Raw genomic sequence first — 24,503 nt, forward strand, 5'->3', positions numbered from 1 at the left:
GTATCCTTCCCAAATAATCTCCATCCCTTTATCTGTTCTGCTCACTCCCTCTGGCGTGTCTCACCACCTCCCAAGTTAGTGCTCCTCATCCTCTGTGGTTTCTTCCTGTGGTGTTCTAGTCCTGCCCAGTAACATACGGGTGTCCCTCTCTGCCTGCGAGGGAAAGGGTGCGCTTCAGGGCTAAACTAGCGACTGATACTGGAGGAAGGGTCCACAGTGCATTCTGTCTTCCGTAGCCGTCTTCCGTGTTTTTGTGTGGACTATCCTGCCCCTAATACTCTTGTTCCTATTTAATTTATTAATACTTTCCCATCCACCCTGAAAATAAAGGGATTCCTTGGGAGTGGATAAGGGATTTTTATGTACATGTAACTTCTCCCAGGCACCATAATACAAAAAGAGCAACCTGGAATACGGTTGATCCACCCTTGCTTTTAGGATCAGGCTGAACCTGATGATGAAGCATGACATTAGTGGAGTGGTTGAGGGTGGTATATAAAACAGAATTAATTTTCCTTATTCACACTACGTGCAGAGGTGGAGTCTATTCTGGAAGTGCACCCTTTCTCTCTTGAGGCAGAGAGACAGCCTTATATTATTGGTAGTTTGAGTTCAAGGACAACATATCAGTTAATCCTTTGGTTCACATAAAAGCCTCCCTTCCCTCCTGGCGGGTAGGTCACCTAAAGGTATGAAGACTGGCTTTACCACCCAGCTTTAGATCACATCTGAAAGTCCAGCTCCTCTTTAAATTGTGTTAATTCTTAGCATGACGCACCTCCCTCACCTACACATTTTTCATAATTTGACCACCCTCACCTAAGGATGACACCTGACCCATGACGTGTTCAACATGATTCAAGCCAACGCTTGCTGTTTATACATGATACACCTCGGTGAGCACGTTTTCATCATTTTTAAAGCTTGCCTTGTGCTGCAAAACATTGGATATGTTTTGTTGCCACAAAGAAGAAAGTTCATGAATACAAACTTTATTTTCCACACTCTAGTCTTCTCTTGATGTGTCCTTGGCGATGCACAGGTCTGGGTGCTACTACAAAGGTACATACATGCTTCTCATTCAGAACCTCCGAGGGAGATTCTGCTACTTTCCGGTCTACTCTTATGAGTACATTTCACAGTGTTGTGAGTGTCATTTGAATAAATCTTAAACCTAAGTGTTCTGTCCTCCCTTGTCTGAGGCCAAGAGGCAGATGTTGCTCAGTCTCTGCGGATAAAGAAGACGTGTGCAGTGTAGCTGGATTGCAAGTGCTAAGATCATTAAACAGACTCCTCTTTGGATTCATAGCGAATATTTTCTCCAAACATTGCCAATGTTTTCAGCGCAGAGCTGGCAACTAATGGTGCAAAGGTTGGAATCACAAAGACCGTAGGAAGCGTTGCCGTTTTGCACCTGCTAGGGGTAGTGTGATGCTTGTGCAAACCTTGCACGAGCCTCTAAGCACCTGTGGTTCACGACCACCATGGTGGCATTGCGCACAGTGGCAGGGCATGGACATGTGAAGACAAAAGCGGGGTCTGGGGCCTTTGTGCACTAATGCGTCCACTGTAGGGGTCTGTGTTTGACCTTCTGGCCACAGGTTTACATCCCGGCGGGTCCACTCAGCCTTTCATCCTTCTGAGGTCGGTAAAATGAGTACCATTGAGTTGGGTAAAAATAAACATCCGTTTTTCAGCACCAAGATGCCCCTGGGTGACTGCGCTGTACAAAAAGTCCACATTTGTAAAGCGCACAATCACCCGTAAGGGTCTCTAGGCGCTGGGGGCCGTCGGGAAGATTAAGCGAGCTATTGCCCAGAGTCACATGGTGCTGGGCTAACCTGCCGCCGGAGCCGGGGATCGAACCGTGGTCCCCAGATTCCAGCGTCAGTCGCCCTGGCCGCGGCGCCACACCTCTCCCTACACACGTGTTAAGAGGATTAAGCGACGATGATCTCATTACTCTCTGCCACGTGCATCCGTGGAAGAGGATGTGCAGCAGGTTCATGATCTCTGGCCAGGAGAATGTAACAAATTGAGTGATGCAAGTCCCTGTGTGCGTGTGTTGTTGGCTGCAGTCTAAAATGCAACGCATGCACTGTGCCTCCCAAGTATGTGCATGGTAGAGTGTCTGCTGTCGCCTTGTAAGAGAAGGGGTTTAGTATCTCTTCCATATCCATGACGAAGGCTCCACCCACAAGATACTCGTGCAGAGGCGCATGCTCCTAGTCTTCCTGGATTGGCGAACACTTAAATCAAGGGCCCTTTTGACATTTTTTACCGAATCCCCTTGTTGTTAGGGCAGCTCTTCTTGTCGTTGCATCTTTTATGTAGGTATTTGGCTTTTGGTAGCACACCCTTAGGATATCCACCTTTGTGCGTATGTTGACCTAGGTGGCTAGGGGAGACGCATCGACCCTGCCAGCAGTTGTTGTTTGTGGAGAGCGGGGGACGCAGCAGGACTACCTGTCCCAGGAGGCTGCGAGCAGCGGACCGGCAGCCCCACCCCCTGGACACCGGGGAACTTGAAATACTTCTCGCGCCTCCCGCTTCGCGGGAGACGCATCGACCCTGCCAGCAGTTGTTGTTTGGGGAGAGCGGGGGACGCAGCAGGACTACCTGTCCCAGGAGGCTGCGAGCAGCGGACCGGCAGCCCCACCCCTTGGACACCGGGGAACTTGAAATACTTCTCGCGCCTCCCGCTTCGCAGGAGACGCATCGACCCTGCCAGCAGTTGTAGTTTGGGGGGACGCAGCAGGGCTACCTGTCCCAGGAGGCTGCGAGCAGCGGACCGGCAGCCCCACCCCCTGGACACCGGCGAGGATATATTCAACGCCTCATTTCCGGCCTGCGGGACGTGCGCGGGCGGCGCCGGGCTAAGCCCGGGACAAGGGCGGGGCCATCAGCGGCCATCTAAGGCCAGAGGAGGCCGGGTCGGGACACCCCCCTTGGCACAGGAAGGTAAAGATAACCAGCGTTCTGTGTCCTACAGGTCCCTCCTAAGTGCAACCACATCGTGACACTTGACCAAATTCCTGGTGGTTGGTGCCCCTTTAAATCCACACAAAACAGTTAAGTCATGACCTGCAAGGGGGTCACTAAAAACTCTTCTACCCAGAGTGACTAGTCAGGGAACTATGGACAATTACTTAGAGGGTGACCTCCCCCATTACCAGCGACCCTGAGAGTATAGAACGATGCATGGACATGGGTAGTTCTTCCAACACATGTTCTTCTTCCCAGCCAGAAAAAGCAGCTCTAGATTCATCACCGCTGGAGGAGTTAAACAAACTTTGTAAATCCAAGTACGCTCGTGTTGATTTAGGAAGTATGCAAACTAGTGCTTCGACCTGCCCTACAGTAACCACTAGTCCCCAGTTCACTAGATCACTCCAACCAACTGAAAGTTTGCAGGGTACTCCCCTTTTAGTACGAACAAAAGTAAATTCCCAATCTACACTGTCCCCTCAGAGCTTTTCTGCTAAAAGGAAGAGAGACAGGGTTAAACAATTGGGGGAAACATGCAAAGATACAAAAACCAAATCCAAGTTCCCCACTTTCCAACACTGCCACCCTTAAAGTACCCACTCAGGCTACTTTATTGGCCCAGATCGAAATCATGATCAAATCAATAATATCCCCGCTGATGGAAAAAATGAATACCTTAGGGGAAAGGCTCACGGGTGTTGAAGCGATTAAGGCCAACTCGTCATATATAAAAAGTTTGGCAGGTCCCTTTCAACTACAGTTTCCAGCCCCCATAGAAGTGCCTAAAAACACCGCACTAAGTAAAATCCCCCATAAACAATCAGTAACCCCTCACATAACATCTTCAAATACCCCGAAAGCAGCCGCAGTAGCACGGAGTGCTTACCCTAGAGCAGGGCCAAACAAAGATTCTATATCACACAAGGGGACAGCTGCCAATTATGGCAATAACGCACCTAAAACCAATCATTTACACTTGCCACCGGAGGCTGCTCCCTTTGTGTGTGTCCTCTCGGGAGTACCGGAACTTACAAAGGGGAAAAACGAAAGACAACAGGACCTTAGGAATAAGGTTGTCTTTTGGTTAACTAAAAATAGACCTCTCCCTCCCAACATAGATGGAAGTATACAAAGTGTTAGAACGGTGGGCTGGTTAGGACCTTTGTTAAAAGATATAGCTGGTGATTTGGTACTGGTAAAATTTAGAAATAAACACGTCGTCCCACATCTCCAATCACGGAAGCCACAAATAGGGGATGGCCCTATATCTATCTGGGGCCTAAGCGATTTCTACCCTAGAACATCATATGTTCCATTACCAAGTCAAAGACCTGAGAGCAATTGTTTGACGAGCAGAAGTGCCCTCGCTTCGAGTGGTTACATCATCCCCACTTCTAATCATTTTCACTTACTCTCTGGTTTAACCCAGATGGATTAAATTGTATAGACACTGACATTATTAACATGTAGATCCCAACCCGTTATGAATTATATTTATTCTTTTCGTTCTTATACTGTGTCAATCCATTAGCATGAATGTTTTGCAGAGTTTGTGACAGGGGAATTGGGTTTTTGCATTTGAAATATATGAAATCTTTGTAATTTTATTTTTATGTAAATGTAATATCATGTTTTAAGCTTTTATGGTTATATTTCTAACCGAATAAAGTATTACTGACTGACTGACCTAGGTGGCTTTCCTCCCATTTGTGGCAGTACTGTGTTTCAGCATCAGTTACCTTTACAACCTCTATCAGTACATCCAGGTATTCTGTGGTCCCTTTCTGGCCTTATGCCCACAGGAGCATGTGTGGGGCGAGTTTTACGCCTGTGGATGCTGAATGCTCGTCTAAGGAGTCTCGGCTATGAAGCTCCTACGCTGTCCAGGAGGGAAGCACTTCCCTTCCCTTGAGGGTCTGGGTCACAGTTCCATCCGTGGAAACCAGGCCTTAAAACTATGATGATGCAAGTGGAATGTAGGGAGCTTTGAGTGGTTAAAAACACGAGTAGAAATGGTTACTTTTTAATAATCCTAAAACAGTGATCCCGGGATACATAAGAGTGGGAAATTTGAAATGTAATGAGCCGGTGTCAGTCTTAAGAACATTCATTCCGAGCGACTCGTAATTAATACAATTACGAAACCTAAAGCTGGACCTGGTACTATGCCCGCCGTTGGCCTTATGTCCATTGCTAGAGCTTTGCCGAATGCTAATCCTAGAACTAGATCTTACTCTGTACTCTGACCCCAAGCCAACGAGCGAATAAACCCCAAATCCAGTCTAATGCCATCCTTAAGCCTAAAGCTGTACCTAACTAAGCCTGACACTAACCACGCTCCTTTACCTAGCCTTGGTGCTTTGTCTAAACCTAAATCTTGCATCTTCCATGCCGCAAACCCTGAACCTGGCCTTGTGTGTTGTATATAAGACTTGGTGAGTTTCCAGCATTAATATTTGCTGTCTTGTAATCAATCGGACTGCAGTCCGAATTGGTTCTAAGGATTACAATTCTCAAATATTTATATGTATATTTTACAGCTAAAGTTATGTTTCCAATATTTGTATGTAGGTAGGTTAGTTCTACATACTATCCCCTTGGACAGAAAATATTTTTTTGAGTTCTCTATTTGCAAATTTGCTACATAGATATTTGATTTACCTTTTAGCTAATACAGTTGTTGTACAAGTTCGTTTTCAATTCACAGTTTCAAAATGTATTATTCCACCTTACTTGAGCAGAACAAATGCTTTTGTGCATTTAATGCATCTGCCTCCGCATTTTCTGAAACAAGTTGTGAACTTAAAAGCGGGCAAGGATGCGGATGTAGAGAAAAACATTCAAACAAATCTATAGCTTACCTTGACCTACCCATGCCTGTAATGTGCCCCATCTTAGAAATATAGTCTCAAGTAATTCCTAACTTGTAGATGGTCTCTATTTCCCAAATTTTCCCCGCTGATGAACTCCGCTGATGAACCTTTTGTCATCATCTGGTTGTGTTTGGGTCACGATTGAAGCGTCAATGTTGCTATAATGTAGGGAAAGGGGTTCAAGGTAACTCCTGACCTGTCACGTCTGGTAGGCCTTTTGTTCTGTGTCTACTCTGTAGGCACTTGCAGGGTACCACCACACTTGATGTCCATTGCACACATTGCATGTGATAAGCAGCAGACCGGGTGAGAGACTTGTGCATGACATGGAGCATCCTATAAAATCTGTCAACAAGTGGAGATCAAGAATGCGATGGAGATCCAAGTGAACTCTTGACTTCAGCTAGCAAACCGACTTCTCTGAAGGACACCGCTGCAAAAGCTAATGGAAATAAGAGAATGGCTTTATTTGCCTGAGCTTTCACTGCTGAGGACTGTATGGAGATAGTCATGGTGACCTCTCCTCCTCTTGGGAATTTTTTTAGGAAGAAGAAATTAAAGGTTGATAGTTCAGAGGTGAATGATGTGTCCTGTCTAGACTGGTGACCACATTATTTGTGGCCTGAAGATGCAGGAGTTCCTTTTGAAGTTCCTTTATCCTCTACTCTAACTGTTACAAGGCCATTCTGTATCAGCATGCCACCCTTTTTCCATCCCTGCAGTATTTGGCAAATCATTGCATTCTGGGAGTTGTAGCCTTTATCTGCTCGAATTATCCGTAAAACATTTATTTTTAAATGGAAAACCTGGGGCTGTAAAGATTTTGTCCTGTTGTCGGACTGGATCACATTGACCAATTTTACCGGTTTTAGTGCTTGTATTGTGAAGGGCTGTTGTGAGAAGCTGGCCTGGTAAATGATGTACACTTATGTAAGTGGACACCTTGCACCAGTCCAGACAACCCTTATGGTGATTTAAGATGTCTTAGACAACCTTAGAAAGTTCTCTAAGTTGTAGCTGTGGAGAGCAGCCTTTAGGCTTACTCAAGAACGAGTGTAAAGCAGCTTGTTTTACCGGAATGCACTCTTATACTATAGATTAAGTGAAAAAAAAACTACACACAAGTAGTTATAAAAATATGTATTTATTATGTAATACTCTTTAACACACAGAAATATCTCCTACCCAGAGATGTACACAATGCACACAATACTTTAGCAAAGAAACACAGTAAATAACACCAAATAAACAGTGGCCTGGGGAGGTACCAAACCATATACTAAGAAAGAGGTACAAGAACCACGACTCTGGTCAAGACCAGGTCGAAAGGACGTAGAGTTGCTGGGACCCCAAGGAATCACCCAAGGTGAGTAGATAGGGACCCCACGGAGAGCGTGTGCAGTGTGGGAACACAACCGCATGCTCCGTACAACTCTAGGTGTAAGTCGCGGTTGGATTTTTACAGATTAAAGACCCTTCCCAGTGGACCCTGAAGAAACCCCGTGGAAGACAGAAGGTTGGAGAGCCACCCCATTTGTGGATACCCTAGTACCCATGTTACCTACACCAGGGAAGCCGGGTGCATGTGTGTGAAGTGGTGCAGGAAACAGTCGTCAAACCCAATGGAGTACTTCAGGAAACTACTGCTGATGGAATCCAAAGGTGGATTCTAGATGAGAGGTACCTGCAAGCAGAGAGGACAGAGTGTCACTCAGGAGTTACCCGGAGACTTAGAAGGTAAATGCCCTCCGATGTCGAGTGTTGCAGGATGGATGACAATGACCTTGACCCTGCAGCTGTGAGTACCAGGCGATGCTTAGGATGACCAGGATCCTTTCACGAGCTGTCCCACGAAAGATGTTGAGTGCTGAGGGTTAGGTAGCTGGCAGGAGCACCAACAAGCCTTTGCAATTGCAACCAACGTAGGAATGGAAGAAAGCGCAACGCCGGGACCAGCAAGGTCCAGGGGACTCACCAAGAGCAGGGGAGTCAGGGCAGGCCCGAACAATCAGGGGAGCCCAAAAGAAACAATGGAGACCCTCAAGTGGACCCACAGTCAGGAGGCACTGGAGTCGCGAGAGGACATCAAGCAGCTCACCAAAAGATGCAAGCCACGAGGCATACGATGCGGTGTGGCTGAAGATTCTGGTCACTGGAGGGGCACGAGGTTGGGGCTACGTGGAGCCCGAAGATCTTCTTGGAAAGAAGTCAACAAGCCTTTGTAACTGCAAGTGAACACAGTGCACAGGGGCTCAGTTATTGCAACCCTCACAAGGGATGCTGGCCTAAAATTTGGTGAGAGGGCATGACAGGCCTCGGGAGCTGTGGAAAACCACCACCTGTGTTGCAGAGCCTTTGGAGTCTGGAGGAGCTCATGATCAGCAGACCGGTCGACTTAGTTGCGGTTCCTGTGAATGCAGGGACGTGACTCCATCACTCCAAGGGAGATTTCTTCAAGTGTCTTTGATGGTTTACAGGTCTTGGAAGGTTCCTGTATAATGCATAGGCACAGACGATGCAGCAGATTGGAAGGGAGACTAAGTCAGGCCCAAACGAAGTCCAGCGAATTCCAGAGTGCCTAGACGGTAGAAGAACAGTGGTGTCTGATCTGAATATTATCCCATTACGAATCTAGGGACCTACACCCAGGTAAGCCCTGAAGTACCCTAGGGAAAGGGTTGGGAAGATTCAGAGGTCCCTTCCAGTGGATGGTCTAGACAGGGGGGAGGTTACTCCCATATCCTTTGTCTAGTTTCGCCCCATAGTGGGAGCCATTTGAGAGCCAATGGCTCCCACGACTGGTTTGAACTAGTTTATGCACGGGGACACCAAATGTGCCCCTTATGCAGACTGAATGGCACAGGCAAGTGCACCCACCCAACCCCAATACACTAAATCCTGTCTGGGAGGTGGTCACACCTCCCTGTCACAGGATGTCTATTGTCTGCCTTCCCATGCTCGAGCTTGCCTCAGCAGCATGAGAGCAGAATCGTGTCTCTGGTCGGCAACAACCATTTTGTGCTGTCCAGGTCAAGAAGGCTGGTACCGGGAACACTGAGAGCGTAACGGAGGGCTCTTGCAGTGCTTGGAATCATGTTTGATACCAAAGATGATAGGATTCGTTGCAGCCGTTTTCGAGATGGCCATCGCGTAATACGCGCTGCCCCTCAATATATTATATGTCTGTTTCACTGACAACCCGGTAAAATGGACTCCGTAGGCTGTAGGGTTGTACTGCTCATGTAGGGGCACCCTCTTATTTAAAACCTCAGTCACCCCTCTAGCAGGCCTTTGCAATCCTGAAGGCAGGGCACTTGGTTTTAAGTGCAGTGACCCTACATATAGGAAACCTATATCATTAGTAAGTGATGCAAGCGCCAGCGTACACAGGCTGCAATGGCAGGGCTATAGTTCCATTTTGAATGGTGTCTCATGGGTGGCATAATACATGTTTCAGCCCATAAGAGACCTCTGGGGTACCTATGCCCTAGGTACGTTGGTACCATATACTAGGGACTTATAAGAGTACCACAGTATCCAACATGGGCTGTACTTAAGTGCCTACCATAACAATTTAAGGGAGAAAACAGAGACTGGGGTCCTGATTATCAGGATCCCAGTCAGACTAGTCCAAAACAGCTTAGCACCAGGCAAAAAGTGAGGGTAACCATGCAGAAGGATCCTACCTTCCTACAGCAGTGACAATAAATTCCTGTCCAAACAGATGGTGAAAGGGAAGTGTGCTACTGCCCTAAATGAGTAGCATCTGGTGGCCCTTGTGTGCTATGATCTCACATACTTAAAGATCAAGAAGTAATGCAATCTAGTCTTAGGCAGATATTTTTGGACTGGAAGTCGAAATGTTGCAAGGTCCTGGACCAGTCCCAGTGAAAAAGCTGATGGGATGCATTCAAACAGATTCCGCTACCAACAATGCGCTTAAAATAGTTGTGGAAATTTCTTTATGCGCCTTGGGTGTCAAGAAAGTCCTTTCACTACATTTGCTAGTGCAACTGTTTCAATTTGGCCTCCGAACAGACATCCACTTCTGGCAGATGGCTCTGAAATAACTATTCAATTAAATTCTTCAATTTTTCCACCCCACGAACCATACAATGACTGGTTGCGCTACAGTCAACAAGCGATGTTAATCCATCAAGTATCCATTGCGGATGTAAATGGTGAACTGTGGACCTCCAGTTCCCTGCACTGAGCTCTGTAATAGAGTAGTTCTGTAGTAGGGGATCTCTGTGTATAGTCATAATCTAGTGAATAGTCCCGCCCATGTGCGTGGACCCCGGAGCAATCAAAAATAATCTCTTAAGCTGTCTTCATTGCAGTCCTGCATAGACACTTAAGAGAAAATTAAAGACAATAATGCAGCCTGTACCTACAAGGCTACACTGTCCAGTACTTCAGCTAGAAATGCCAAGGATATAACCCCAATAACACATTTAATACAATTTGTCAAGTTTCACTCATAGAGAAACTTTCCTCCCCTCACCAAATCCTTGGAAGGATAGAGAGGAAGGCATGGACAGACAAGCCTCCATAGGCTGCCATTATGTGTCTGGGAAAGGGATACCGTGCCTTTAAGGAACTCTCTAGAGACCCTCGGTATCCCAGCATGCAGAGCCCCTTCCTTTTACTTTCAGTTCTTTTTTCCGCCTCCTGCTAGCAGGCCCCTGGAGCATTGAGCTCTCCCTTTTTGGATGTTTTGTTAACTTTTTGGCACTTTTTAAGTGTTGGAGTGTGTTCACTCGACATAGTTTTGCTTCTTCTTCACTTTTCTGGTGATTTTGGACACTTTTTGTCAAATATTCCTGCCTTATTTGAGAAATGTCCAGAGTGTGCCAGGAAGAAGGCAAGATCTGAACCACACAGGGTGTGTATCCTGTGTCTACCTGCTTCTCATGTTCCTGGGACTTGTGAAATCTGCCTGCAGTTTTCCAGTAGGACCCTGAAGGACCGAGAGAAGATCAGGCTCCAAGGACTGTGTTGTAATCCAGTAATCCAGGAGACAGGAACTTGGGTTAAAAGTAGTTTATTTGAACACAACTACACAGCTCATCATCTGCCAGCATCTTCTAGTCTAACAGTCCCTCAGTCTCAAAACATAACATTCAATCATGCACAGGATGCACATGACATCATAAACTAGATCCTGAGTATGACAAGCAACTTAAAGGGACACAGTACAATTTAACAAGATGTAAAATATAACATACCTCCCTTTCTTCCAAAAGGAAAGAAAAATACAAATAAAAAAAAACTAAAAGGAAACTTAACAACAAAAAGCAAAAAGATACTACTCGCGAAACCTACAAGGCAAATTGATAGATCTAGAACTTTTCCTACTGGGAAAGTTCGTACTGTTGGTAAGTATGTCACCTTGCTGAGGAGCAACAGTAACCTCTTTAGCTTTCACAACTTTCGAAACATTCCACCAACACCCTCCCTCAACTTGAACAGCATTACCACCAATTCTCACTATTTTGATAGGTTCACTATACTTACTTCTTCCTTTCTTTGTGTGTGTAGAGTTCTTTATTCTTATAAAATCCCCCACACACAACGTGACCATTTTTGTTTTTTTCTTTTGATCAAACCAACTTTTCTCCTTGTCTTGGGCCACCAAAGAATTTGACTTGACCGTTTCTAAGATAGACTCAAGATTTACAACAGGAGAAGACCATTTCGACATCCAGCTAGGTCTAAAACTGGTATTAGCTTTCCTCCCCCTTAAAACTTCAAAAGGAGAAACCTTTGTGGAAGAGTGAGGTGTTGTTCTGTAAGACCAAATCATGCTTTCTAAAGCATCAAGGACATCATGCCTCCCCTCAACAGCCCACTTGACACAATCACCCACAACTCGATTCATTCTGTCAACAAGACCATTCGTTTGTGGATAATAAAGCGAACTCTTAAAATGCTTGATACCACATGACTTGAGAAACGATTGAAACTCCAAACTAACAAACTGAGTCCCATTGTCTGAGACAATTGATTCAGGAAAACCTTCCCTCATAAACACCTCCTTGAGGAACTTAATTACGGTGGAAGCACTAACCTCCTTAACAACCTTAATTTCGGGCCACTTCGACGTATAGTCCATCAAAACTATAATGAATCTCAAACCTAATGGCAAAACATCAAAAGGACCCATGATATCAATGCCTACTTTAACCCAAGGACTGCTGGGACACTCGATGGGAGACAACGGTGGAACAGTAATTTTGAATGATTTCTCACACAGAGCACACTGGACAATTCTCGACAAAAGTGCGAATCTCATTGTCCATACTCGGCCACCAAAAATCTTGTCGTACTCGACGTATTGTTAGAGAAATTCCCAAATGTCCTTCATTGGACTCCCTCATAATAGTGGGCCTGAGATCATGAGGTGGTATTAGTTTGTCACACCTCACTAAAAGACCATCTTCAATAGAAATTTCAGATTCAATCTTCCAATATGGCTGCAGAATGGGAGACAAAGACTTTTCCTTGGGCCACCCATTTCTGACATAATCGAACACTTCCTGCAACACTTTGTCCCTTGACAACATCTCTTTCCAATTCTCTTCAGACCCCACAGCTAAAACAGGTACATCTATTGAAGCCACAAAACAATCCTCCTTGTCTTCATCATTCAAATCATGAAAATTAGTACCTTCTTTCACACTATCACTCTGAGGAAAACGAGACAAAAAATCTGCACGTGTGTTTCTCCCACCAGATATGTGCGTGATATCAAACTGATATTGGAGTAAATTGGTCACCATTCTTGTGATTCTGGGCGTACAACATTTGCTTGGACCAGCAGACAAAATGGAAACCAATGGCTTGTGGTCAGTAATCAAATTAAAACGTCTACCCCAAACATACGGCCGATACTTGTCGATAGCCCACACACACGCCAGCAACTCTTTCTCTATAACGGAATATTGAACCTCAGCACTCCTAAGTACTCTGGAAGCAAAAGCAACCGTAAACTCTCTCTCACCAGAACGCTGAGTGAGAATGGCCCCCAACCCTACCTTGCTCGCATCTACAGTAATATAGCAAGGCAAATCTGGATGAAATGGGGTAAGGGCATCACCCTTCTTGAGAATGTCTTTAACTTTAGAAAAAGCACTGTCCCAATCACTAGTCCATGAGAACTTCGTGGAAAACTTGAGTAGATTACTGATGGGCCTAACAATAGACGCATACCCTGGTACAAATCTCGAATAGTACTCCAAAAGCCCCAACAAAGATTTAACTCCTGACCTGTCCTTTGGTATTGGTGCCTTCATAATGGCATCAATAAACCCTTCCCTAGGCTTGATCCCCTCGGAAGACAATAAATGTCCAAGGTACTCAACTTCACTGCAACCGAACTTGCACTTTTCAGTTTTCAAGACAACACCACTTTCCTTAAAAATACCCAAAACCTTCCTGACAATGTTATCATGTGTCACATCATCCTTAGCATGGATCAAAACATCATCTTGAAAAACAAGAACCCCCTCAACATCTCTCAATAAGTTTTGCATTACCCGTTGAAAGACAGAGGCTGCGGAGGCCAACCCAAATGGCATCCTTTTGTAACGGAACGTACCAAGTGGTGAAACAAAGGCAGTCAGAGATCGTGAGTCAGGGTGAAGCTCAATCTGGTGATATGCGCTGGCTAAGTCCAACTTTGAAAAAACCTTAGCACCTTTGATATTAGTAAAAAGATCAGTAATCTTGGGCAGAGGATGGGAATTAACCCAGATCTCTTTGTTTAAGGACCTGAGATCCACACAAACTCTGAGTTTTCCATCCCTCTTACGTGCGACCACAAGAGGGGATAACCATAGTGAAGATTCTGTGGGCTCAATAATTTCCTTTTCACAAAGCATGGTTATTTATGTTGTAATCCAGTAATCCAGGAGACAGGAACTTGGGTTAAAAGTAGTTTATTTGAACACAACTACACAGCTCATCATCTGCCAGCATCTTCTAGTCTAACAGTCCCTCAGTCTCAAAACATAACATTCCATCATGCACAGGATGCACATGACATCACAAACTAGATCCTGAGTATGACAAGCAACTAAAAGGGACACAGTACAATTTAACAAGATGTAAAATATAACAGACTGGAGCAAAGAAGACAGCAAGGTCAAGGTGGGTCTGGGCAGGAAGGGGCTTCTTCCTCTGCCCGTGTTGCGGCCTCTGGGGGGCTCCCCAGTAAGGAGAAGGCCAGAAAACGCCACCGGTCTCCGTCGACAGCCTCGACGTCTGCGTCGATAGGAATGACCACGGTCTGCTCCCCGTCTCCCCAGGGCTCTGGGTCGAAGCGACGTCGAGGGGATTGACGTCGAGACCTCCGAGGTCGACGTCGAGGACTGCTTCGTCGTCGAGTCATCATCGACGTCGAGAGGGTTCAAGGAGGCGTATGCGGTCGACGTCGAGGCGTTACCATCGACGTCGACTCGACGTTCGGCGTTGAGGGCGATCGTCGACGTCGAGAAGGAGATCATCGTCGACGTCGAGAAGGACGTCGACGTCGAGCAGGAGATCGTCGACGTCGAGCAGGAGATCGTCGACGTCGAGCAGGAGATCGTCGACGTCGAGCAGGAGATCGTCGACGTCGAGCAGGAGATCGTCGACGTCGAGCAGGAGATCATCGTCGACGTCGAGCAGGAGATCGTCGTCGACGTCGAGCAGGAGATCGTCGTCGACGTCGAGCAGGAGATCGTCGTCGACGTCGAGCAGGAGATCGTCGTCGACGTCGAGCAGGAGATCGTCGTCGACGTCGAGCAGGAGATCGTCGTCGACGTCGAGCAGGAGATCGTCGTCGACGTCGAGCAGGAGATCGTCGTCGACGTCGAGCAGGAGATCGACGTCGAGCAGGAGATCGTCGTCGACGTCGAGCAGGAGATCGTCGTCGACGTCGAGCAGGAGATCGTCGTCGACGTCGAGCAGGAGATCGTCGTCGACGTCGAGCAGGAGATCGTCGTCGACGTCGAGCAGGAGATCGTCGTCGACGTCGAGCAGGAGATCGACGGCGAGAAGGAGATCGTCGTCGACGTCGAAGGAGATCGTCGTCGAGGGAGATCATCGTCGACGTCGAGAAGGAGATCATCGTCGAGGGAGATCATCATCGTCGACGTCGAGAAGGAGATCGTCGAGAAGGAGATCGTCGAGAAGGAGATCGTCGAGAAGGAGATCGTCGAGAAGGAGATCGTCGAGAAGGAGATCGTCGAGATCGTCGAGAAGGAGATCGTGGAGATCGTCGAGAAGGAGATCGTGGAGATCGTCGAGAAGGAGATCGTGGAGATCGTCGAGAAGGAGATCGTGGAGATCGTCGAGAAGGAGATCGTGGAGATCGTCGAGAAGGAGATCGTCGAGAAGGAGATCGTCGAGAAGGAGATCGTCGAGAAGGAGATCGTCGAGAAGGAGATCGTCGAGAAGGAGATCGTCGAGAAGGAGATCGTCGAGAAGGAGATCGTCGAGAAGGAGATCGTCGAGAAGGAGATCGTCGATGTCGAGAAGGAGATCATCATCGACGTTGAAAAGGCGCTCAGCGTCGGAGGAGAACATCGTCCTCCAGGAGGCGTTCCAAGGCCAGGACTGTGTCCTCTGTGTCCACGAGCCCACTGTCGCGGCGGCGCCGTCGCTCGGCTACCAGGGGTACGGCCTCTAGGTCCCCCCCCTTCAGGTCAGGCGAAGAAAAGAAAGAGAGGGGAAGAGGCTCCGGGCTCGGAGCACTCGCAAGTTTATTCGCCCTCCAAGCTGAGGTCACCTACACCTCCTCCATTACCCAAAGACCCTCCTCCACGTCACCCGACGCCTCCTCCGCCACCCGTCTCTCCTCATCGTCCTCCGCCTCCTACACCACCACCACCTCCTCCGAGGTCTGTCTCGTTACCACATCTCCCGACGCCGCCTACGGGGCCACCGCAACCTATGCTCCCGTTTAGGCCTCCACAGCGCCCTCCGCTACGGCCCGTGGACCGTCCGAGGCCGCGGAGGTCGAGATCTCGCTCCAGATGGAGGGATAGATCCAGGAGTCGCCGTCACTCTTCTACAAGATCCAGACGGCGCCACAGGAGGGACCGGTCCAGGTCCCGCTACACGGATTCCTCCAGTGCCAGGGACTATTCACCTACCCTGTCAGACTCCCCTCGGATGAGGATGTCTCCAGTAGACGACATAGTCTCCTTTCAGGACGTTTTGCTGCGAGGGGCGACTAAGCTGGGCATCACGCTCACTGTGCCCGCACCATTGACTTCCGTCATTTTCGAAACTCTGCACAGGAAGCAGTTGTCTCGTCCTTTGCTGCCCTTGGTGCCTGGGCTGGTGGAACCTGCCATGGAGTTGTTTCTCACTCCTGCGGCAACGGGTCGGCACCTTCAAGGCTGCAGAAGAAATATAAGGCTCCTGACGCGGACCCAGCATTTCTTCGGGTGAATCCCACGCCTGACTCGGTGATTGTGACGGCAGCAAGAAAACAGCACGCCACCACCCCATCATCGACAGTGCCTCCTGACAAGGAGAGCCGCTGGATTGATTCGGCAGGCAGGAAGGTTTGCGGGACTGCCTCCACATCGATGAAGGCCGCGAGTGCCTCAGCCCTGTTGGGACGTTACGATCGGGCTCTGTGGGAGTCCCTTCAGCAGTTTTCGGAACACCTTCCCCGGGAAAAGATGGAAGATTTCCAAGAGATCCTTGCTGAAGGTCTGCAGGTTTCCAACCAGGTGAGAAGTTCGGCTGCGGATTCTTCCCTCTTGGCAGCCCACGGGTACTGCCATGGGGGCAACCTGAGGTGCCACGCCTGGCTGCGTCTTACATCCTTGAAGCCCGAGGCGCAGCAGAGAGTTGCTAACCTACCCTTTTCGGGCGAGACCCTCTTCGGGAAACATGCGGACGACGAGATGGCCCGCATGAAGGCGGAGGCGGAATCTCTGACGGCTGTCGGGTTGGAAAAGCCTAAGGAACAGAAAAAGACCTTCCGCCCGTTCCAGAGGCGGTACGGAGCGCAAGGCAGAGAGCAAGGTCGACAGGCTGGACAGCAACAACAGCAGCAGCAGTTCCAGCGGAAACCGTTCCAAAAGCGCCAGAGGGGCTGAGGTGGTCAACAGTCTTCCTTCGCGACCAAAGGCACGGCTGGGTCTAGGCCCTGAGGTGCATCTTCCCCCTCATCCATTACCCCCTCCGGTGGGGGGAAGCATTCAACATTACCTGGCAGAGTGGAGAAACATTACTCAGGACAAGTGGGTGCTGAATTGTTTGCAATGGATACAGTCTTCGCTTCACCAGCCCGCCTCCAGCAATTCCACCGGTCCGCTCGCAGTTCCAACTGTGCGAGCTCCAGGCGGAGGCCGATACCCTGTTACGAAAAAGGGCGATAGACGTCCCTCTGTCTCAAAGGGGAAAGGGTCTTTACTCGCGTTTCTAGTACGGAAGATCGACAAGAACGAGTTCAGACCCATTCTGGATTTGCGACAAGCAAACAAGTGGATTCGCAGGGAAATGTTTTGCATGCTGTCTTTGCACCAGATTCATCCTCCGCTGCAGACAGGAGACTGGCTGTGCGCGATAGATCTGCAAGATGCGTACTTCCATCTGCCCATTGCGCGGAAACATCGGAAGTTCCTGTGCTTCCTCGTTGGCACCAACCACTATCAGTACACCGTACTACCGTTTGGACTGAAGTCGGCACCCAGGACTTTTTCGAAATGCATGGCTGTAGTAGCAGCGCACATGAGGAAGAACAAGGTGCTTGTCTACCCGTACCTGGACGATTAGTTGATCAAAGCCTCCACCTTCCAGGAAGCGCAATTGCACTTCAACAGGATGGCCATCCTGTTGAACATAAATCTGTCCAAGTCTGTCCCGATTCCTGTGCAGTGCCTGCAGTACTTGGGAGCCTCCATCAATACGCTGTCGGCAAGCGTGTCTCCTTCGGAGGAGAGACGCTTATCCATCCTTCGGAAGGCTCAGGCTCTCATAGCTGCTCCATCTACAACAGTGAGGACGGTCTCTTCTCTACTGGGATCGATGGCCTCTTGTATCTTCCGCACGCGCGCCTACACATGAGGCCGCTGCAGGAATGTTTGGAGGACCAGTGGGACCAGAGGAAAGGGTGTTGGGATGACCGGATTCAGTTGTCTCTTCACGCACAACAGTCCCTGAGATGGTGGTGCTCAGCAGAGAATCTCCTCAGAGGGGTTCCTTTCCACAACGACATCCCAACTCAGTCTATCGTTACGGATGCATCTCTCCTGGGCTGGGGAGCGCATTCAGACCATCTACAGATCCAGGGAACGTGGTCTCCGACAGAGTCCACGTATCACATCAATTTCCTGGAACTCAGAGCTGTTCACTTGGCACTGAAGGCCTTTCATCCGTCCTTCCATACCAACGCCTTGCTTGTGCAAACGGACAATACGACCACGATGTATTACCTCAACAAGCAGGGGGGCTCGAGATCGCGCACACTGTCACAGGAAGCGCAGGCGATCTGGCACTGGTTGCTGGCCAGAGTACTGACGATAACGGTGACCCATCTGCCAAGGGTGCAGAATGTTCAGGCGGAAGCACTCAGCAGGTTGCTTCACGAAAACCACGAGTGGGTCATAAACGACGAGGTGGTCGATGAAATCTTCGCCATGCTGGGCACTCCAGAAGTGGATCTATTCGCCACTGCCGAAAACAGCACATGCCGCGACTTCGCCTCGAGGTATTACCAGCCGGGGACTCTGGGGAACGCTTTATGGATCAGCTGGTCGAACAGCTTTCTGTACGCTTTTCCACCCGCTCCCCTGATTCCGGTGGTGTTCATCAAGCTGGCCCGATCCCAGGCGCGGATGATCCTCATTGCGCCGGAATGGCCCAGGCAGTGGTGGTTCACGGACCTGCTTCACCGGTCGATCCTACCTCACCGGCGGCTGCCGTGTCGGCCGGACCTTCTCACGAAGTTCGGGGGTCAGATGGTGCACCCCAACCTCTCATCGTTGAGTTTGGCGGCATGGATCCTGAGACAGTGCAATATGGCCACTTGAATCTTCCTGAGGATGGTATGGACATATTGAAGGAGGCTAAGAGGCCATCTACTAGAACCTCTTATGCTTAGAAGTGGAAAAGATTCTGCATCTGGTGCATGTCTAAGAACTATGATCAGACGACCTGCATGGAGGATGTTATCCTTCCATACCTTCTGCATCTAGCTCAGTCTGGCCTTCATTTACATTCCATTAAGGTTCATCTGGCTGCATTGACTGCTTACAGAAAATGCCCTTTGTAGACATCCTTCTTCCTGTGATTAAGGTTTTTTTGGAAGGGTTGAAGAAGGTGTTCCCTCCTGTTCGGCTTCCTTCGCCTTCATGGGAACTGAATGTGGTGCTGTCCAGGCTGATGAAGGAACCTTTCGAGCCTATTCATAAGGCTTCACTTCAGCACCTGTCTTGGAAGGCGGCGTTCCTCGTGGCCATTACATCGGCCCGCAGGGTGAGTGAGATTCAGGCATTGTGTTGCCTGGAACCTCACACTGTATTTCATGCTGCTAAGGTTGTAATGCCCTAAGTTCCTTCCCAAGGTGATTTCTGATTTTCATGTTAATCAGACTATAACTTTAACAACATTTTTCCAGAATCCTTCCACCCCAGCGGAACAGTCGCTTCATTCCCTGGATGTCAGAAGGGTGTTGAAATTCTATCTGGATATTCGTAGATCCAACCAATTGTTTGTCAACTATGGGTCGGTTAGGACTGGTCTGGCTACTTCGAAGCAATCCATGTGGATTGTGTCTTGTATCCAGCTCTGTTATCAGAAAGCGAATAATACCTTCGGGGGTAAGCCTAAGGCTCATTCTACCAGGGGCAAAGCAGCTACAACAGCTTTGCTTCGAAATGTTCCCATTGCAGAGATCTGCAGGGCGGCCACTTGGAAGTCGGTCCACACCTTTGCTAAGCATTACTGTCTGGACTCTGATGCCAGGGCAGATGCTTAGGTTGGACAGGCTTCGCTGCGGAATTTGTTCGCACAATAGTGGTGTTGTCTATTTTTTCTCCACCGCCGGGTTGTTTTTGGATGGGCTTGCCATTCTATTTACTAGATTATGACTATACACAGAGATCCCCTACTACAGAAGGAGTAGTTTCTTACCTGTAACTCCAGTTCTGTAGTAGGGGTATCTCTGTTATAGTCATAAGCGCCCGCCCTCCTCCCCGGTGGAGAAAATGGTACTGTGATGTATGCTACAGGCCTTGCTTTATGCACCTTCAAAAAGAACAAAGGAAAAGGAAGAGGTTGTGCATGCTGGAATACCGAGGGTCTCTAGAGAGTTCCTTAAAGGCACGGTATCCCTTTTCCAGACACATAATGGCAGCCTATGGAGGCTTGTCTGTCCATTCCTTCCTCTCTATCATTCCAAGGATTTGGTGAGGGGAGGAAAGTTTCTCTATGAGTGAAACTTGACAATTTGTATTAAATGTGTTATTGGTGTCATATCCTTGGCATTTCTAGCTGAAGTACTGGACAGTGTAGCCTTGTAGGTACAGGCTGCATTATTGTCTTTAATTTTCTCTTAAGTGTCTATGCAGGACTGCAATGAAGACAGCTTAAGAGATTATTTTTGATTTCTCTGGGGTCCACGCACATGGGCGGGACTATTCACTAGATTATGACTATAACAGAGATACCCCTACTACAGAACTGGAGTTACAGGTAAGAAACTACTCCTTACAGCTCAAGGTACCTCCTGTGTGAGGTCACATGCCAGTGATGTAGAGCTGATGTGTATCTGAAGACAAGGACACAGAGTGGAAGAAGGCTATACCAAACTAACACAGCAGCTGTAAGCTTCATTGTCCATGACGGTAGTAGACATAGTAACTGTAAGCATGAGACTATTGATCAAGGTGTATGGAACCGTACTAGACGAGAACAGGTCTACCTGCGAGCATCAATACCGTCTTCTTCCATAACGCTGTCGATGAAAAGCTGATTAATAGCGACGAAAACTAGCTGTTGTATCAACGAAGGGGATTTGTAGGTACTGTCAGTGTAAAGCAGGTGACCACAATGTGACCCCACGTGACGTACTGAAAACTACATACACTAGCTACTATGGTACTTCAATATTACAGTCGAAAACCACAGTAGGCGATTTAGATGTATACAGTGGTTTCATTGAGGATGCATCTGGCGTACACTGACTATGCCAGGGTCGCAGTCCCTCAGACACTGGCCTGCTTTGTGGGGAGTAGAATCTCACAGATACCAGCTTTACTAGGGCTCTGCATAGTCATAGGGATGCTCTTCTAGAATCTACTTTTAATTCATGTTGTCTAGGTTTTATGACATGCTTAGAGGGCAGTTCTTCAGACTATAATTTTATTTAATATCTCCTTGGTTTTTAGTACGCTTAGAGCATAGCTCTTCCAGTCTGTGCTTTTAATTCATGTCCCCTTGGGCTCTCTGCTCATTCATAAAATCCCGTCTCGCCCTTACAGAGTTCTGCCGGATCGATGAAGTCCTGTGCCATAAGGAGGACGAGCTGCTCAGTTTTGAGGCTGTGATGAACATTCACAAGCAGATGGATGATGACGCCAACGGGAGCGTTGATGTGGAGGAGAGTGATGAGGTGAGTGCAAGTCCCCTGGCACCCTTCGTGGCAAGTGTGTATTTTTTGCAAGTATTGAAGTGTAGATGCTTGTTGTAGGTCTATATTCTCTGCAGTGCGGAGGCCACAGCCCGACAGTAACAGGCAAGCTCCCCACCAGTGTGCACATGTTGCCCTGCCCCTCCACAGCCTACCCAATAATATAAAAAAATAATACTAATAATGATAATACTACTGATGATGATATGTATGATGATGATATGTATGATGATGATAGGGATGATGATGATGATGATATGGATAATATTATGGGTGATGATATGGATAATGTTATGGGTGATGATGATGATATGGGTGATGATGATGATATGGGTGATGATGATGATATGGGTGATGATGATGATATGGGTGATGATGATGATGATGATATGGGTGATGATGATATGGGTGATGATGATGTGGGTGATAATGATGATGATGATGTGGGTGATGATGATGATGTGGGTGATGATGATGATATGGGTGATGATGATGATTTGGGGGTGATGATATGGGTGATGATACAGATGGTGATAATTATGATGATACAGAGAATGATATGGATGATGATGATACAGAGGATATTGATGATGATGATGAGAGGGATGATGATAGAGATGATGATGATGAGAGGGATGATGAGGACGATGAGATTGATGATGATGACGACGAGATGGATGATGATGATGACGAGATGGATGATAACGACGAGATGGATGATAACGACGAGATGGATGATAACGACGAGATGGAGGATGATGACGAGATGTATGATGATGACGAGATGGAGGATGATGACGAGATGGAGGATGATGACGAGATGGAGGATGATGACGAGATGGAGGATGATGACGAGATGGAGGATGATGACGAGATGGAGGATGATGACGAGATGGAGGATGATGACGAGATGGAGGATGATGACGAGATGGAGGATGATGACGAGATGGAGGATGATGACGAGATGGAGGATGATGACGAGATGGAGGATGATGACATGGATGATATGATGGAGGATGATGACATGGATGATATGATGGAGGATGATGACATGGATGATATGATGGAGGATGATGACATGGATGATATGATGGATGATATGATGGATGATATGATGGATGATATGATGGATGATGATAATTCTTTGTAAGATAAAAGGTCCAGAGCTTCTCTTCCTGGATGTTATTGCCTATTCTCGAAAGTGACAGGGGGATGTTGACTCGAGGTGATGGACCTTACTGACCTCTTTTGTCAGTGGTTAGAGAAACAGATGAGTACGTACTCCTCCTTAATAAATGTTAGTATGCTTTTGGCAAAGAAACTTCAAAATTCCAATTAGTAATTATTTTCTGCTTTTATTCTTCATGAAAACCAAGGGAAAACAAGCATATGTTTTTGTCAAACAACGCCAAGTCCTGGGTAGAACTACCTCCTGACCGGAAAATAAATGGATTATACAGAGGACTTGCAGTTGTTTGATGAAAACATATACTTTTTTCCCCTTGATTTTCCCAATACAATGTATTTGTCAAATACTATGTTACATAATAAGTGTTGTTGCCAAGATTGTAAAAGCCTTGAGAAAGCCCTGGTCAAAATGACGCCAAAAGGCGAAACATGTGACGACTGTCGAATTTCTAGAAGTAATCCCTGTAATACTCTGGAGAATGATGAAAGCTTATGAACTAAGAATAAACATGAACAATAAAAGCAGAAAATAAATACCAATTGAAAATCTGAAGTTTCTTTGCCAAAAGCATGGTAATATGGAAGATGGTAATATGGAAGATGGTAATATGGAAGATGGTAATATGGAAGATGATGATATGCATGATGAGGATGATATGGATGATGATGATGAGGATGAAATGGGTGATGAGGATAAAATGGATGATGATGATATGGATCATATGATGAGGACATGGTTGATGGAGATGAATGGATCGATGGATGGATGGATGATGATTTCTGATGAATCCGGATGGATGGATGGATGGATGGATGGATGGATGGATGGATGGATGGATGGATGGATGGTTGGATGGTTGGATGGATGGTTGGATGGTTGTTGATGATGGCAATGGATGATGGTGACAATGATAGATGATGACGATGACCATGATGATGATGAAGGATGATGATATGTTGGCTTACCTCTTACATAATATTTGTCAAGTAAATTGTTGTTTTTAAATCCCTGCTGAGGGTCTTTAATTCCATTGTAAGCTCTTTCCACGTAACGTTTCTATAGGAAATGAGATATTGTTTTAGAAATTGACATTGAACTGTTGGAAATCATTCAGAGGTGCCCTCTTGGGCCATTTTTTAGGATGAAGAGTGATTGCTGAAAAGGGCCTAAATGGGCTCAAGCATTTGCAAGAGCATCAGCTGAGGACCTGGGTTCTCATGTCTGCGTGTTAAAAACATGGCCGAAACATGGTGATAAGCTCAGGGTCTGCTGCTGAGATTCTGGAACAGCATCCCAGGGAGCGCATGTGAGAGGGAGTTATTTTTTCCCATTGGGAGTCTCTCCTTCTCTTCAGTATATACATTGTTGGTTTAAAGTATACACCTTGTTTCTCTTTAATGTGCACAACATTAGTTGGAGTGCCTCACCGATCTTGTTTCTCCCGAATATACACTACATTGGTTACTGCCCATTGCACACCGGGTTTCTCTTTAACATACACAGTGTTGGTTAGAACTCATCATGCACCTTTTTTCTCCTTAATATACACACTGTTGAATGGAGCGCTTTCCGCATCTTATTTCTTCTTAATATACACAGCATTAGTTGAAGAACTAAGGTTAGCTGAGAACCTATCGAAATGGACCAAACCTCAAATAACGTAAAAGCCCACCCAAAATAAACAAGCTTCTGCTCAGTAGCAAAAAACAAAATATAGTATGTCCCATGAACAAGGCTATTGTGGGGTAAGATTTCAGTATCCACAGTGGCCATAGTTCATTGGGGACTGGTAAAGGTTCGAACAGGACTCTTGTCCAGA

The 24,503-nt window shown here is 47.2% G+C and overlaps 1 protein-coding gene across 9 annotated transcripts in view; it reads left to right on the forward strand.

Annotated features, from left to right (window-relative positions):
- Positions 1-24,503, forward strand: part of STIM1 (stromal interaction molecule 1) — a 508,846-nt gene that overhangs the window by 217,977 nt on the left and 266,366 nt on the right. For all 9 annotated transcript variants that reach the window (XM_078658670.1, XM_078658667.1, XM_078658664.1 and 6 more), the window contains one exon: positions 21,347-21,477. In XM_078658670.1, coding sequence (XP_078514796.1) covers positions 21,347-21,477 — 131 coding nt within the window. The remainder of the gene's footprint in view (positions 1-21,346; positions 21,478-24,503) is intronic.

The sequence above is a fragment of the Lissotriton helveticus genome, chromosome 8 (genome assembly GCF_964261635.1).
Source record: "Lissotriton helveticus chromosome 8, aLisHel1.1, whole genome shotgun sequence".
In the NCBI taxonomy this organism is placed as follows: domain Eukaryota; kingdom Metazoa; phylum Chordata; class Amphibia; order Caudata; family Salamandridae; genus Lissotriton; species Lissotriton helveticus.